The sequence below is a fragment of the Balaenoptera acutorostrata genome, chromosome 1, assembly GCF_949987535.1.
Source record: "Balaenoptera acutorostrata chromosome 1, mBalAcu1.1, whole genome shotgun sequence".
NCBI lineage: Eukaryota > Metazoa > Chordata > Mammalia > Artiodactyla > Balaenopteridae > Balaenoptera > Balaenoptera acutorostrata.
The window spans coordinates 101,584,754-101,598,684 of NC_080064.1; the positions used below are offsets into that span (position 1 = coordinate 101,584,754).

Genomic DNA, 13,931 nt, shown 5'->3' on the forward strand with positions numbered 1-13,931 from the left:
CCCTTCTTGCCACCTTTTTCTCTTGTCTTACATGACAGCTCTCCTGGCTTTCTTCCATGACTAATCCATAGTGTAACTGTGGAGTCTTTTTTCCTACTCCTTAAATGTTGTTGCCTCTGCTATCATTAAGTATTCTACCCTTCTCATTGTATAAATTTCCTAGGCAATACCATACGCTTACATTGTTTTAGTTACCAACTATTATGCAAGTGACTCAACTCTGACATTTGTTTACTGAATGCCTACTGTGTGCTAGCATGCCTACCGTGTGCTAGGCATTCAGTGATGAATAAAACAGACGTGATTCCTGATGTATCTTACAGGTTCTTTCTGCAGCCCAAGGATTTTTTGTAAGCACCATAACTATGGACATCTACCTGCACCTTAATTTTCCAGAGGTACCTTAAACTCAACAAATCCCCAAGTCTATTCCTTTCTCCCCCTCTTTATTATTTTAATAGGTACCACATAAAATACGCCGTAGGCAACTGCATGGCCTCAGTTATTGGTCTATTTCACTTTTTAAATCTCTAAAATTTGACTGCTATTTTCCATCTCCACTGCCAGATAGCTAGTTTAGGGCTCACCTAGATTATTCAAAGCCTACAATTGCCTCTCCACTACCAATCTCCTCATAACTCATTCTTCATAATTAAAATGATCTTTCAAAAAGGCACACCTGATTATGTCAACTCACCAAGTCCCATCGTGCTTAATATTCTTCAGAGGCTCCTCGTTGCCCTCAGTGAAAGCCCCAAAGCCTTTAACATGACTTTCAAACCCCTCTGCTTGAAAAGGACCCTGCTCATTTCTCCAGCTCAGTATTTTACTACTACAACTTACATTCTATTCCAGACTCTATTCCAGCCAAACTGAACTTTTCAGGTCCTGGAACACATAGATGTTCTCTTTCATTTTTAGGCTTCTGTATATTTATTCTCTTTTCCTTTTCTCTTTTACCTGGTCCTATTTTTTATGAGTGAGAGAGATCACTTCCCTGACCAACAAAATTTGGGGTTAGATCCTTTCCTATGTGTTAATCCCTATCATAGCACTCATCATTCTCCAACAGAGTCTAAACACGTGAGGGAAGGGACTGTATTTTATCTTGTTCATGACAATATCTCCAGTGCCTCGCATAGAGTATAAATTTTTAAAATAAATTTAAATGATTAAGTCTCAACTCAAAGAGGAAGAAAAAAAAAGAAATTCATTTGAAAACTTTTTCAATTTTCTAATTTAATAGAAATAACCAAAACAATGTGGCTTTCAAACAAAGCTTTAAACTAATCTAATACAACTTCTACAACACATTCCAGAGCATTATAACAAGAAATATTTACAGGCAGCTAATGTATTAAATAACCATGAAAAGAAAATCTTGCTTTTATTACACACCAGCAAAAAACACAGGAACGGAACAATTAGAAACTGCAACCTTGTTTAAAAAAATTAAATATGATTATTTAGAGAATACAATACCACAGAAACAGCACTTTTTCTTTCAGAATCATATTGACGGGTAGTTAACTATGTGCAAAAATAATAGTAATTGTAATATTAGTAATAATAATAATGAGAGGAGAAGTGTTGAAATACTGGAAGCAAGGAACTAGTAAGGATGTGAATTTAACCCTTTCGTGTGTAGGTATGTCTACATAGAAAATCAACAGGCTTTCAGATTGCACAAATCTTTTTGTTATAGGCTTATATACATGTTTCACTGTGATTTAAAACATAGTTAATACCTACATTTTTCAGACCAGGAGCAGACATGCATTTCGTTCTTAAGATTGAAATTTAGGGCACACTTGAAAGGGACTATTGCAGTGGCACTTACAAAATCATTTCAGTGCCTTCCCACATACAAATTTGGTGAATTTAAAAGAACAGCATTTTTAATTTTAAAGATCACTTGCTTTCTAGAAAAGGGCTAAACTTAATTTTGTACATTTTGTAGTTTGATCATAACAAATATATCCAAATTGACTTATTTTCGAAGGTAATTTTGTTTCTCAGATACAATAAAAAATATATAAAAGACCACGAAGGCAAACACAAGGAACTAAATGGAAGAAATGCTATACATGCATTTTGACCAAGTAAAAGAAACCATTATATCCAAGAGTACATGTTGAAATCTGAAAGGTCTATGTAAACTGTGGCATATAAATTTTTTTCTTAAAAAAGTACCTTCAATTCTTTTACTCAAATGCCTACTTTTAAAAAAATATGCAACTTTCCCCAATTTTTAAAATAAAATGCCACAATATATTGTCATTAGCTCCAGCATACATTTAAATTCCTTAATTTTTAAAAGATAGACTGGGTGATATGCATACAAACTTTCCTATAAAATCACCATCCAGGAGAGAATTATGACATGCTATTAGGCAACAGACTTAAAGCAGTGTTATTGCTTTATCAAGGAGGAGATAACTGTGAGAGAAATAAAACATCCAGGTCTGGTATATGATCAAGCTGTAATACACCTTAAACCTTGGATCACCTCCAGCAGATTATTAATATAGATGGTATAAGAATTCATGGTATGAAAGAACTTGATTGTTTTAACTAGGGAAGTTGGGGAGGTTGGATTTTATAAAACTACTCACTGATCCAAAGTTAAGTATGCAAATAAGCTGTGCTGACCTCAAGTAATGAGATTTTTATACTTCATGTGTTGTATGTGAGTGGGCATGGGTAAGGGACCTTAAAAGGCCAAGAGACAGGGGGCCACAGCATCTACTCCCATTTTGAATACTAAGAGACTGTTCAATAACGTATGGTAGGCCACAACCCAGCATAGTCAGAAAACCTAAGTCTACTGGCTTATTAAAACTAATCACTAATAGTTACATGGCAGGATACCTGCTGAGGTAATTGGTACATCTATAATTTGCACACCATAAACCTTTTGCTTCTATTTAAAAGCATTATTTCTTTGGATTAACTAAAAATCTCAAAGTGTTACAACAAAAAATTAGAATTAACTAACTTTAAAATTTATTTAAAATTCCCTTATATAAGAATAGAAGTCAGAAAGTACCTTGTTGATTCCAAAAAGAATAATTTCAACAGTGGATTCAATGCCTTAACCTTTCTCTGTGGTAATGATTTGATGTTTCAATATAGAGCATGACCTACAATTTAACCATACTTTGGAACACATACATGCTTCACCTTGCAAAGCAATTCCTTCACTCGGTGCTAAAAAAAAGACAAATTTAAGCCAGAGGAACAGACTGAGGAACACTTTGTTCTTAGTGAAAATGAAAAATGAAGTGTGGTGAAAGTTTGCAAGCTTTTAAGGAAACATTTAACATCTACAAATCAAAAATACTGCCTTTTAAGAAAGAATACAAATGTAAGGGAGTATCAAAACAAACTGCCTTCAGGGATCAATATTCAATGTTTGCCTTTTTAAAACATAAATGAATAGGAAAACATGTAAGATATCTGAATATCAATTTAAATTTTTATACTTTTTTACAGTCATATTAGTGCTGAACAAATCAGCTTAGAAACACAATGATAAATGTGCAAGAAAAAAGCTTTAATGAAATCTAAAGTGAATACCTTCACTTAAACGTGGTTTGTTGCTGGCTATATAATTTAATAGTAATTCCTCAGCCATATGAACTACCTTCTGTTAACAGAAATGAAGCCTGTTAAATGCTGGCAATAAGTAGCTTTTTAAGAACTAATCTTAAATTAAAAGAAAACAAAAACCCAAAACACCATCTAACATGGAAATGTTTTGAATGAAACACATTACCATTTAAGGCCCCAAATATCAAGAAATAAATATTTACTTAAAATTTTTGTTTCTGCCCCCGTTGGTAGAACCTATTATCTAAGACTCGTGAAAAGGATTCATATGAAGAGCAAGCATAAAATATTAGAACTCAGTGGCTTGGCAAAATGAAGTTATACTGTTACTCATCACTTTCCAAAAATGTGCCCTTTGGTAAGTCTCCTGATAAACTGAAATCATGAATGTTGTGGGAAAGAGGAAAATGCACACAGATAAAGGCATTTTTAAACAATTTTCTCCTTTTCAGAAGAAACCTGTTCTTAAGAACTTAAAATTTGAGTAAAATGATAAAACAGTTTGGTATATGTTTTGAAGTTTAACTTATAACGACACTGGAAAAGCAGCTGAAAGAAAGCCACAGAATGAAGTCAATAGCAATAATAAAACCAATATACCATCAGAAGGCTTGAATCATACTCATTTTTACCCCCGCCACTTGTTAAGAAAAGAAAAACAACCCAAAGAAATCTGTATAATAACTTCTTTAGAGCACTTTATTTGATTCAATACGCACTAAAAAATATTTACCTCTTAGACAATTATGTCAAATAATTTTTTCTGAGTAGTCTACTGTCTGAACTGTTCAAGCTGAATTTTTAAAAAGGCAAATGATTTGCCACAAATCTGCTGATGTCTGAAAAATATCTAATGGCAAGTCTTCTATTTTGGTCACTTTACATTCTAACGTGTCCATACAAAAGTAGGACTAAAATTTTTAACTCAACAGAAGAGAAGCCTGTACACAGTCTAGAACACGCATCTTGGATCTGAGCATCACAAATGAAGAGAAGAAAAATGAAACAGAGCCAAGGTGGTTTATCTGCCTCGGGTGCTAAAATCAGAGTAGTAAAGGTGGGTTTACTCCAGTAACCATTCAAGTGGGGATTGATTGGCTCATTTTCAGGATATACTTACAAGTCTCTTCTACGTCCTTTAAGCCCCCAGTCCATGCAAATGTCCCACTTGGTGGACGGATGAGTACTCTAACCCCACCGGGTTTATTTCAATATTTTGATATTTTAATAATAAGCTGCTTCTGAAGATTTTCTGAGAAGTCTGTTCTCTATTAAAATAAGATAGAACCTCAAAATATGAATGTGAACATTAGAAATAGACAGCATATATTACAAATCCATTCTTGATAGGAACATTAGTAAGAATACATATTAGCTTAAAAAACAGGCTCAGCAAATGTTGCTGATCTGCCAGAAGTTTTAGTTCACTATTTACAAATAAGACAAAGTGAAATACAGAAAATTTTACACATTTGGTAGTTGACAGATTACTGTTTGCCAATAGTGGTCTATCAGAAAACCGATATGAAGGAAGACTGGATAAGAGCCAGCTGTCACCTTCTCAATCAAATTTTAAATGTACAGAAAACTAGATTAATTTTCAAACAAACATTCTACCTTTCACGGGAATAGCTATGATCAGATGATTTGATTTGGAAGTGCAATTCTGTGGAAGTGTCTTCTGGAAATGACTACTGTAAATGATCTGCTACTGAAAAGTTAACATATTTATTTCAGTAGAACATTAAAGTTGATTAAATGATGATCAATGGTCATGTTTCCTAGACTCTTAAGTATGAACAGAAAATAAACTACTGTTGAGTCCTTTAAACCAATATAAAACTAAGGCCCAACAGCATAAAAATGAGAGAAAATATAACAGCATGATGCAATGCACATCTGCACTGACATCAAAGTGGAATCTGAGCAACTTTGATTTTTAACTAGAAAATAAGCCAGTATGTATATGTGTGGAGGGGGAGGCATAAAAGTTGGTTTAATAATTGTGCACTCTACTCCAAAGAGACAATTTAACCAGTGACATGACCCTTAAGTACCTGAACACTCAGTATCCTGCACCAATCAATACCAAGTGATCATCAACATCTGCCCATTCTAACAATCAGAACCATTCTCTGTGGTAACAGAAATCTTCAAATCATTTTACTTTCGCTTTTGTTTTTACTTTCAAAGTTGCAAATAGAGTCCTTCCCCCTTTCTTGACAAGAATGTGTTTTCTGTCCATTATTTCAATCTAATACTGTGTAAAAGCTATCAGCTTCTTCAAGGAGGTGCCCACTGTAGGCAGGATATTCCAGCAACACTTAAATAAAAGTTTTTCATTCTTTTCTTTTTTTAAACAATTGATTTAAGTTCATGTCATTTTACTTTATATGTACTGGTCTCTCATCTGACTTTAGGCGTTTTCTGCGGGGCTGTATAAAGTCTTCATCAGAGTCCTCAGTTACCTCACCATCATCCTCTTCCTGCTCAAACTCTGGCAAAGGTGCGAAGGTCCTGTCTGAGTAGATCTCTGTGAGTTTATCTTCAAAGTACAATGCAACTGCTTTCCCTGCCTGAGCTACTTCTGAATCAGCCTGCAAGCAAAAGATAGGAATATTCACCTATTGGTAATGCATATTCCTTCACCAAGTTTGCATGGTCTGAAAAGCTTACCTTCAAATTAATCTCTTGTGTTTCTGCATAAACTTGAACAACTTTCATCATCTAAAAAGGATACCAGAGTCAAAAAAAAAAAGGGAAATTATAATCCTTTCTAAAGTTATAAGACTGCATAGGATTGGCGACGAAAGTCAGCCATACTAGGAGGAACAAATTGCTATGACCAGATCAAGTGCTTTCTAAAATTATACAGAACATGGACCCCCTTTCTTAACAAAGCTATTACTAAAGCTACTGCAAAATTGTCTCAATTTCTGAATTAGTGAGGTCAATCTGAGTAGGAGTTGGTTTGAATACATCAATATATTTAAGAGAAAAATATTTGTGAAAAAAATTATATAAGAAGTATTTTTTTAAAAACTGCCGAACTTTCAACAACCACTAAGTCAGAATTCTATCTGTATGGCAATTTGTTAATCATAATTTAGTTAACTATTATTAAAGCAGATAAAACGAGTCTTCTTCCTGGCAAATGTTAGCTATGGTTCATGAAAGTATACTTATTTGAAAATAATCTAACTGAATTAGAAAATAAGACAAGAAACTTGGGACTGTATTAATTTAACTTCGAGTGAGTAAGGTTTTACTATATTCTCTGTGGCATACTGCTATAAAGGTGACCAGAACTTGTCACCTAATAAGAAAATTTTTTTTTTTATTTTAAAAAGTCACCTAGAGGCTTCCAGAGGCAACTATGAGTACACTTTAAATGATTCAATTTGATTTTTTAGTAACATTCATATGGCACCCAAATTTTATCAGCAATAAAGATTTTAGTAGTAGAAGATTTTGTAGATTCTCATCCATTTTCTTCTCTTATAATAATGAAAATATTCCTCAACAATAAGAGACTTGAGCTTCCCAAAGATAACAAAAATTTCCTTGAAGGAGGTAAATATCTATCACATTTCTTCTAAAGGTATGGATAGCTCATCTTTATTCTCAAAAAAAAACATAAGCAAAGTTAATGAAAGTCACATTGCTGAGATCAGATAACTCAACATTATACACTCTGGGCTACTATTCAAGATGAGCCACGTGAGTTTATAATTTTAAGGTTCTACATTTATATGGTCAATAACAAAATCAAAGGACACTGGCACAAATGCCTTTCCTAAATGTACCCAAAATGTAGGCTTGTCTGTATTCATTTCCCACAAAATATACTTAACTACAGACTATCTTCTATACTTATCTCAACCCTCAACATGTACAGAAAGGGATATCCAATAATATTCTTAATTTATTACATTATATTTAAGTATATACTTCAAATTATACACAGTAAACTTTCTTCTTTGGAGCTGTGGACGCAATCAAATTTTACTTTTGACAGAACTGAAGCAGAATAAATTTAAAAAATCAACTTAGAAAAATCTCTTGGCAGGAAAAACAAAATCCAATAACCAAGTAAGCAAACAAATAAAAACTACTAATCCAAGACTCTATAGTTTGGAAGCTAACATACTTCATTAAACCTTTCACAGTTCTTGAAGATCAAACGAACATCAGCCACAAAGTCATCTGGGATTTGGTAGTGTTGGGAATGTTTTTTCTGAAGCTTCTTTTTCACGGTGGATAAATCCATAGGTTTCTTTATAATTTTATAGTAGTTTGGTATCTAAAGAAACAAATAAGGATAGATAAAGATTCTCAAAAAAATGCCGAAGTGTTTAATTTGAAAATGCAAAGCATATTAATTTTAGAGAAAAACATGTGTAGATCGAGCCAGCTGCATGCAAATTTTGAGTATAATGAATTGTACTTTAAATCTTCTGCCAGAAGCAGCACATCATGAAAATCAAATCATATTCAGAATATGTGGCAGTGTCCATGGTTAGTGAAGGACCCAAAGTTCTATCTTTAATAAGAAAATTTGGAAAAAAAAGCAATCAGCAAGGGTAGCCAACCAGTAGTGTTAAGGACAAATCTAGCCCATCAGAATTGTATGACTCCTGTTTTTTTTTAAAAAAGGGAAAAAGATTACAAAATGTATTGTTATTATTAGAATATGGTATCTTTTAGAGGATAAAACCTTGTATCACAGAGAACTCTGGACATAGCAATAGAGGGGAAAAGACTGTAGTAACACAAGATATATTTTTATTAATCATTTAGGATTATACTTGGGAGTTCTGGCTGCAACTCTTGGCCAAAAATTTGTATCCTTGCAAAATAACTGAACATGGAGAAACTATTTAAATAGTTCATGAAAAGAAAACATTGGAAAGTAATCTTCTACTGTAAAGTCCCTAAACTTGAAGAACAGACAGACTTCCTGGTATCAGATGATTACTATCTGAACAAAACATCTTCCTTGTATCTAGACCTTTTGTACTTTAAAATCCATTCCTGAGCCTACCCAGTAAACAAATTACTATTCAATACTCTACAACAGGCCTGGTATTCAATATTATCTTAATTCAACAACTGACGGCAAGTAAATATGTGTTGCATATTCTTATCCCATTTATAAGGCACTGAGCATCCCTGATACTCCTTTTACTATGGAATTTTAGAGCCTTTACTCCTTACAAAAATCTCCTGTAAGAAAAACAAAGGGCATTGGCTTGCAAATTTTCCCACAGTCTTCTCTTAATCTTGAATGTTCATAAAAGAGGGCTTATGAAGCAGAACCAGTGAGCAAGGTTCAACTTTACACTTTTATTCAAATTAATACTTATATAGAGTTATTTTCTCCCTAAGATATAGATCCTAGAATCAATCATAGGACTGGAACCTTAGAAATAATTTAGTTCAATATTCCCACTGTACAGTTAAAAAAGTAGAGGCAGAAAATTACGTAATTTCCCCAGTTATAAGGCTGGTTAATGGCAGAACTAGGAAAAGTTAAGTCTTCTGATTCCTAGTTCAAGACTCTTTCCATTATACCTGTACCTGTATCCTTTATGTCCATTTTAAAAGTATTGGGTTGTAACATCTTATGGAAAAACCCAAATGAACTTTTTGGCCAACCCAATAAAAGAGGAAGTGGAAATTAAATTCATTAAGTTTTTATCACAGCAACAGTCTTTAAAAACAAACTGCAATTTTAACAAGTGAATCTCATAGCCATTTAGCCCTAATAACATCACAAGTACTTCTTATTACTCAGAAATTTTATCAGGTACTATGCTAAAACATTTTACACAGGTTATTGTACAGAATCCTTGAAATAACCCAATGAGGGAAGGAACAGTATTAGAAAAGAGAATTCGAGCACCTTGGTTGAGGAGATTATTCAAGCCTGAGTTTTAACATTAGCAGTCTACGGCCAGAGCCCATACTCTTAAGTATTATACTAAAACTTCTTCAACAGGAAGGTACTAAGGTAAACAACTCACCGAAGCAGGAACTGGCTCCTGGAATTCAATACTTAATTCATGGCAATAGAGGTAAAGCAGGAGACGTTCACATTTCTGGCCCAAGAAAAGAAAGGAAAACCCATGAAATGTTTTCCCTCTAAAAAGATATTCTTAAGAATGAGAATTTTATCAGTACAAAGTATTATTACAACACACTGAAGATAAGCCTCTTACATACTAGCTATCCAACTAAATATATACCCAAAGAAAACTACCTTGTTTTCTATTTAGGTTTGAGACTATGACTATCTTCTGTCCTACTTTAAGTGAACTTATCAAAGACAGAGTGCCTTTGTTCTTATCTGATAACTCAGGTAATTTACCTACTATTACCTCTTAACTATTTACACAAATAGAAAGGAGTCATTAAAGCAACATACAGCATTTTGTACAACAATTTATGATTGTTGCTACTCATATTAATTCCCTGAGGCAGGCAAGACACATGCTATTCCCTTTCTTGAAAAGATTCTGCTCAGGCTCAAAATTAAGTAAAAACTGTCTGTGTCTTCTCAGTCCAATTCTAGAATTTTGTTATACAATCAGAAGTAAATTGATATGCATTTTTACATTCACAGTGTTTATATGCTTAAACTTCTTATTAATATCTGTTTGTATACTCTAAACACATACCTTCTCCTCAAAGAGAGTGGAAGATGGATTTTGCAAGTTTATACATTAGATCAAAGCCAAACATAACTGTAATGACCACAGAAGTATGTGAAAGATATTTTGTCTTTGGAGATCAGACTATAGACCAGATCACCAGAAATCTGAGTGAAATGAGAGGATTTTGGATTTCATTCTTAATATGATGGGATGTTATTAGAAGATTTTAAGCAAGGAAGTGATAGACTTGTTTACATATTTAAAAAAGAACACTATGTACTGCGTAGAAAATGGACTGTAAGGGGGCAAGAGTAGAATCCGGGAGTTCAGCGAAGAGGTATTACAATAGTGCAGATGAAAAACTATGATGGCTGTCTCAGAAGGTAATGGTGGAGGAAGTGAGAAAATGGTATTATAGTCATTCCTGATTCTTCTATTTCTAACAGATTTCTGGCTTGAGCAACAGAGATGACCGGTGGTACCATTTGATGATGGGAATTACTGAGAGAGGGATGCAGTTTTTTATGTCGTTATTTTCTTGCTTTTATTGCTTTTGCTTTTTTAAAAAATAAATAAATAAGTATATTTATTTATTTATTTTTGTCCGCATTGGGTTTTCGTTACTGTGCGCGGGCTTTCTCTAGTTGTGGCGAGCAGGGGCTACTCTTTGTTTCGGTGCACAGGCTTCTCATTGGGGTGGCATGTCTTTGTTGCAGAGCACGGGCTCTAGGCATGTGGGCTTCAGTAGTTGTGGCTCACAGGCTCTAGAGTGCAGGTTCAGTAGTTGTGGCGCACGGGCTTAGTTGCTCCACAGCATGTGGGATCTTCCCGGACCAGGGCTTGAACCCGTGTCCCCTGCACTGGCAGGTGGATTCTTAACCACTGCACCACCAGGGAAGTCCCCTGCTTTTGCTTTTTGAAGGAGAGGATTAGAAATCAAGATTTTGGCTGGGAAATGTTAAGTATGAGGAAGCTAGATATAAGAGCCTAGAGCTGAGGGCTACAGATACAGATTTCAGAAATTATGAACATACCATCAGATAATAAGATTAAAAAATGAAAATTTATCAGGTTATATGTATATTACACTGAAGAAAAAAAAAAAGATGTATAGCCACACAACTACAGAATCCCTAATAATAAATCAACTTATTTGACACTTACCCTTTGGTCCACGGGGCTTAACCCCTGTGCAGTTTTCCCCTTCTTACTATGTTGCAAATTATCACAATCATATTCAACTTCTGGTTTCCCAATATCTCTGCAAAATGTGCATATCCAGTCCCCACTAAAGAAGGAAATAGGCAATTAGTCCATGTAATTATAACAAAACCCACTCTAGGGAAGCTAGTTCCCTAGAGGTAAGTCTCCAGTTTCTTTGTTTTCTTTCCAGTTTTTGTGGAAAAGAGAGGTACTATTTTTGCCACATCTCATAAAGTGAAGTTATGTGATAAAAGCTTCCCCAAATGTTTCCATTCTTCAACTGATTACCTTCTGGAAAGCAATATAACCAACCCCACTGCCTCTATTCAAAAGGGGTCTGTCTCTTCATAGCACAAAGCTGATGATCAGCCCTTGCAGCGTAAGACCAATTCTCAATACCCCAGTATGACCATGACAGTGACCTCATATGCATGAAGAAAGGAGTACACGATACAGTCCCTCAGGTATCTTGTACTGTTTTGGCATGTATAAAAGATGCCAAAAATATAACAATTACTTTTTCATGGCCAGTCTTTTAAATCTGCTCAGTCAATAGTTTTTTGTATCAGGATTTCTATCAAACCATAAACTCCAATTTGATTACTTCAAATGCATTCTCCCCTTTCTCTCCCCCATCATATATATATTCTAAGTCTAGGGATTATACTAAAACTGTGTCAACAGTTTCAATTCCTTCCAAAGCATCTGCCTTTGAGAGAAAGCTTTCAGTGGCAAAATTCTAACGTTCCAGCAGATGTTACTATCCAACGGAAACAAAAATATGAAAAGCCTTAATTTCAAGACCAAAATGCCAATTTTTTTTCTAAAAGAGTAAAGAAAAAGAAGGTCCTTAATACATCTGTGGCAAAGGACTACACCTTCTAAGATTTAGGTAAGAATTACAATGCTTCAGAAAAATATTCTGGCACTGTTCATATATCCACTACTTTTCTAATACTAAAGGCTGAATTTTTCAGAAAGGGTAGCATTAATCAACTAAAATCATTACTTCTCAGGAATCTGAGAAAAAATGTGAATCTTTCATCTATAGGCAGAACGAAGCTGGGTTTTCCCAAGGACACTGGTTTACTTTCACTTAAAAAACCAGGGGGTTAGGGTAGGGGAAGAAGGAAGGCTTAAAGAAATAAGTATGATTCTACTATTTTATGGTCTCTGAAATCAATTGGAGACGAAATACCACGAACATAAATATGTTAAATGGAAGGGAAGAAAAAGAGCTCTTCTAATCCAAACTCTACTACTCGTAGATGCAGAAACTAATCCCTGAAAATCAGTGAACTGTTAGCTGGAATCATCAGCTTGCACTGGATGCTCATCAATGAATGTTTTAATGCTTGAAATCAGACTTAGCCGCCAAGGGGGTCATATAGTCTGAGGACAATGCTCATATGTTGCCCCAATCTTTATCTTTACCGTACGATCTTCTCTTCTAAATAACGAATTCAGTAACTGTCCATTCCAAAGTTAATGACTAAAAGACATTCCAACTAGGAAAAGTTGAGAAAGTTGAGAAATCGGCACACTGTGCTTCAGGCAGGCACTACCAACTAACAGCTTCCAGTGGTCAAGATGAAGCTATTCCTCAAAATATTCAAGACATTAAAGGTATTTTTACAAAGTACTTGTTTTTTTTTCTTTAAAATGCCTTTCAAGAGCTTTCAAACATTAGAAAAGTAAGTTTTTGGTAAGATCCAATAGAGTTGCCTCAAACTGAATACTATTCATAAATAAAGCCATTATTATAGACCCTATTAAAATTGATGGTAATAGATTAAAAAATTATCTTCAAGAGGAAATGAACTAAGTTTCTCAATACCCTAGTCTCTTGCACCTCATAATTTACAGGTTTATCTAATTTGCTTATATTAAGTATAAACTGAAGGCCAGGAAATAGTCTATTTTTTTTTTTTAACATTAATGCACAATTTAGATCTTGGACATTTCTTCATTCAGCTGTTAATTTCTCTAGAAGGTAATGGAGTAATAGGCAGTCATTAAGAAGGCTATCTGCCCTGAATAATTTTGTTACTTCTTTAGCTTATAAAAATAAACAACAAAAAATCAGTTATTTCACTTGTACCTTGGAAAGCTAAGAAGTGTTGGAACATGACAAGTTAGATGAAAGACCTTTGGACATTTTTCACAGCACAAGAGATCCCCTCCATTTTGGCAGACAGCACACCAATCTTCATTTGGGTCATCATCTTTGCTGCTGCCATCTCCTCCAATCCTTGCCGACCTGTGCATGAGACTTCGAACTGGGGACTTTCCATTAACAAGGCTGTTGAGTCCTGACTGTTTGCAGCTTTCATTCACATCTGCAGGTTCAGTTTTCACGTGGTTTTCCAGGCCTGCTAATGCGTCCAACTCACTCTCTAGATGCAGGCTAGTTGAAAGAGGTGGTGTCAAGCTACTCTCAGGACTGCTCAACTAAAACAA

The 13,931-nt window shown here is 34.5% G+C and overlaps 1 protein-coding gene across 3 annotated transcripts in view; it reads right to left on the reverse strand.

Moving 5' to 3' along the window:
• Nucleotides 1–1,226: 1,226 nt before the first annotated feature.
• TRIM33 (tripartite motif containing 33) overlaps nucleotides 1,227–13,931 on the reverse strand; it is a 161,473-nt gene continuing 148,768 nt past the window's right edge. For 2 of the 3 annotated variants that reach the window (XM_057530320.1, XM_007169621.2), the window contains 6 exons: nucleotides 13,573–13,922; nucleotides 11,433–11,556; nucleotides 9,639–9,713; nucleotides 7,763–7,915; nucleotides 6,289–6,339; nucleotides 1,227–6,209 (listed from right to left, as the gene is read on the reverse strand). In XM_057530320.1, coding sequence (XP_057386303.1) covers nucleotides 5,997–6,209; nucleotides 6,289–6,339; nucleotides 7,763–7,915; nucleotides 9,639–9,713; nucleotides 11,433–11,556; nucleotides 13,573–13,922 — 966 coding nt within the window. In that variant the 3' untranslated portion in view covers nucleotides 1,227–5,996. The remainder of the gene's footprint in view (nucleotides 6,210–6,288; nucleotides 6,340–7,762; nucleotides 7,916–9,638; nucleotides 9,714–11,432; nucleotides 11,557–13,572; nucleotides 13,923–13,931) is intronic. The other variant, XM_057530319.1, reaches the window with a different exon arrangement.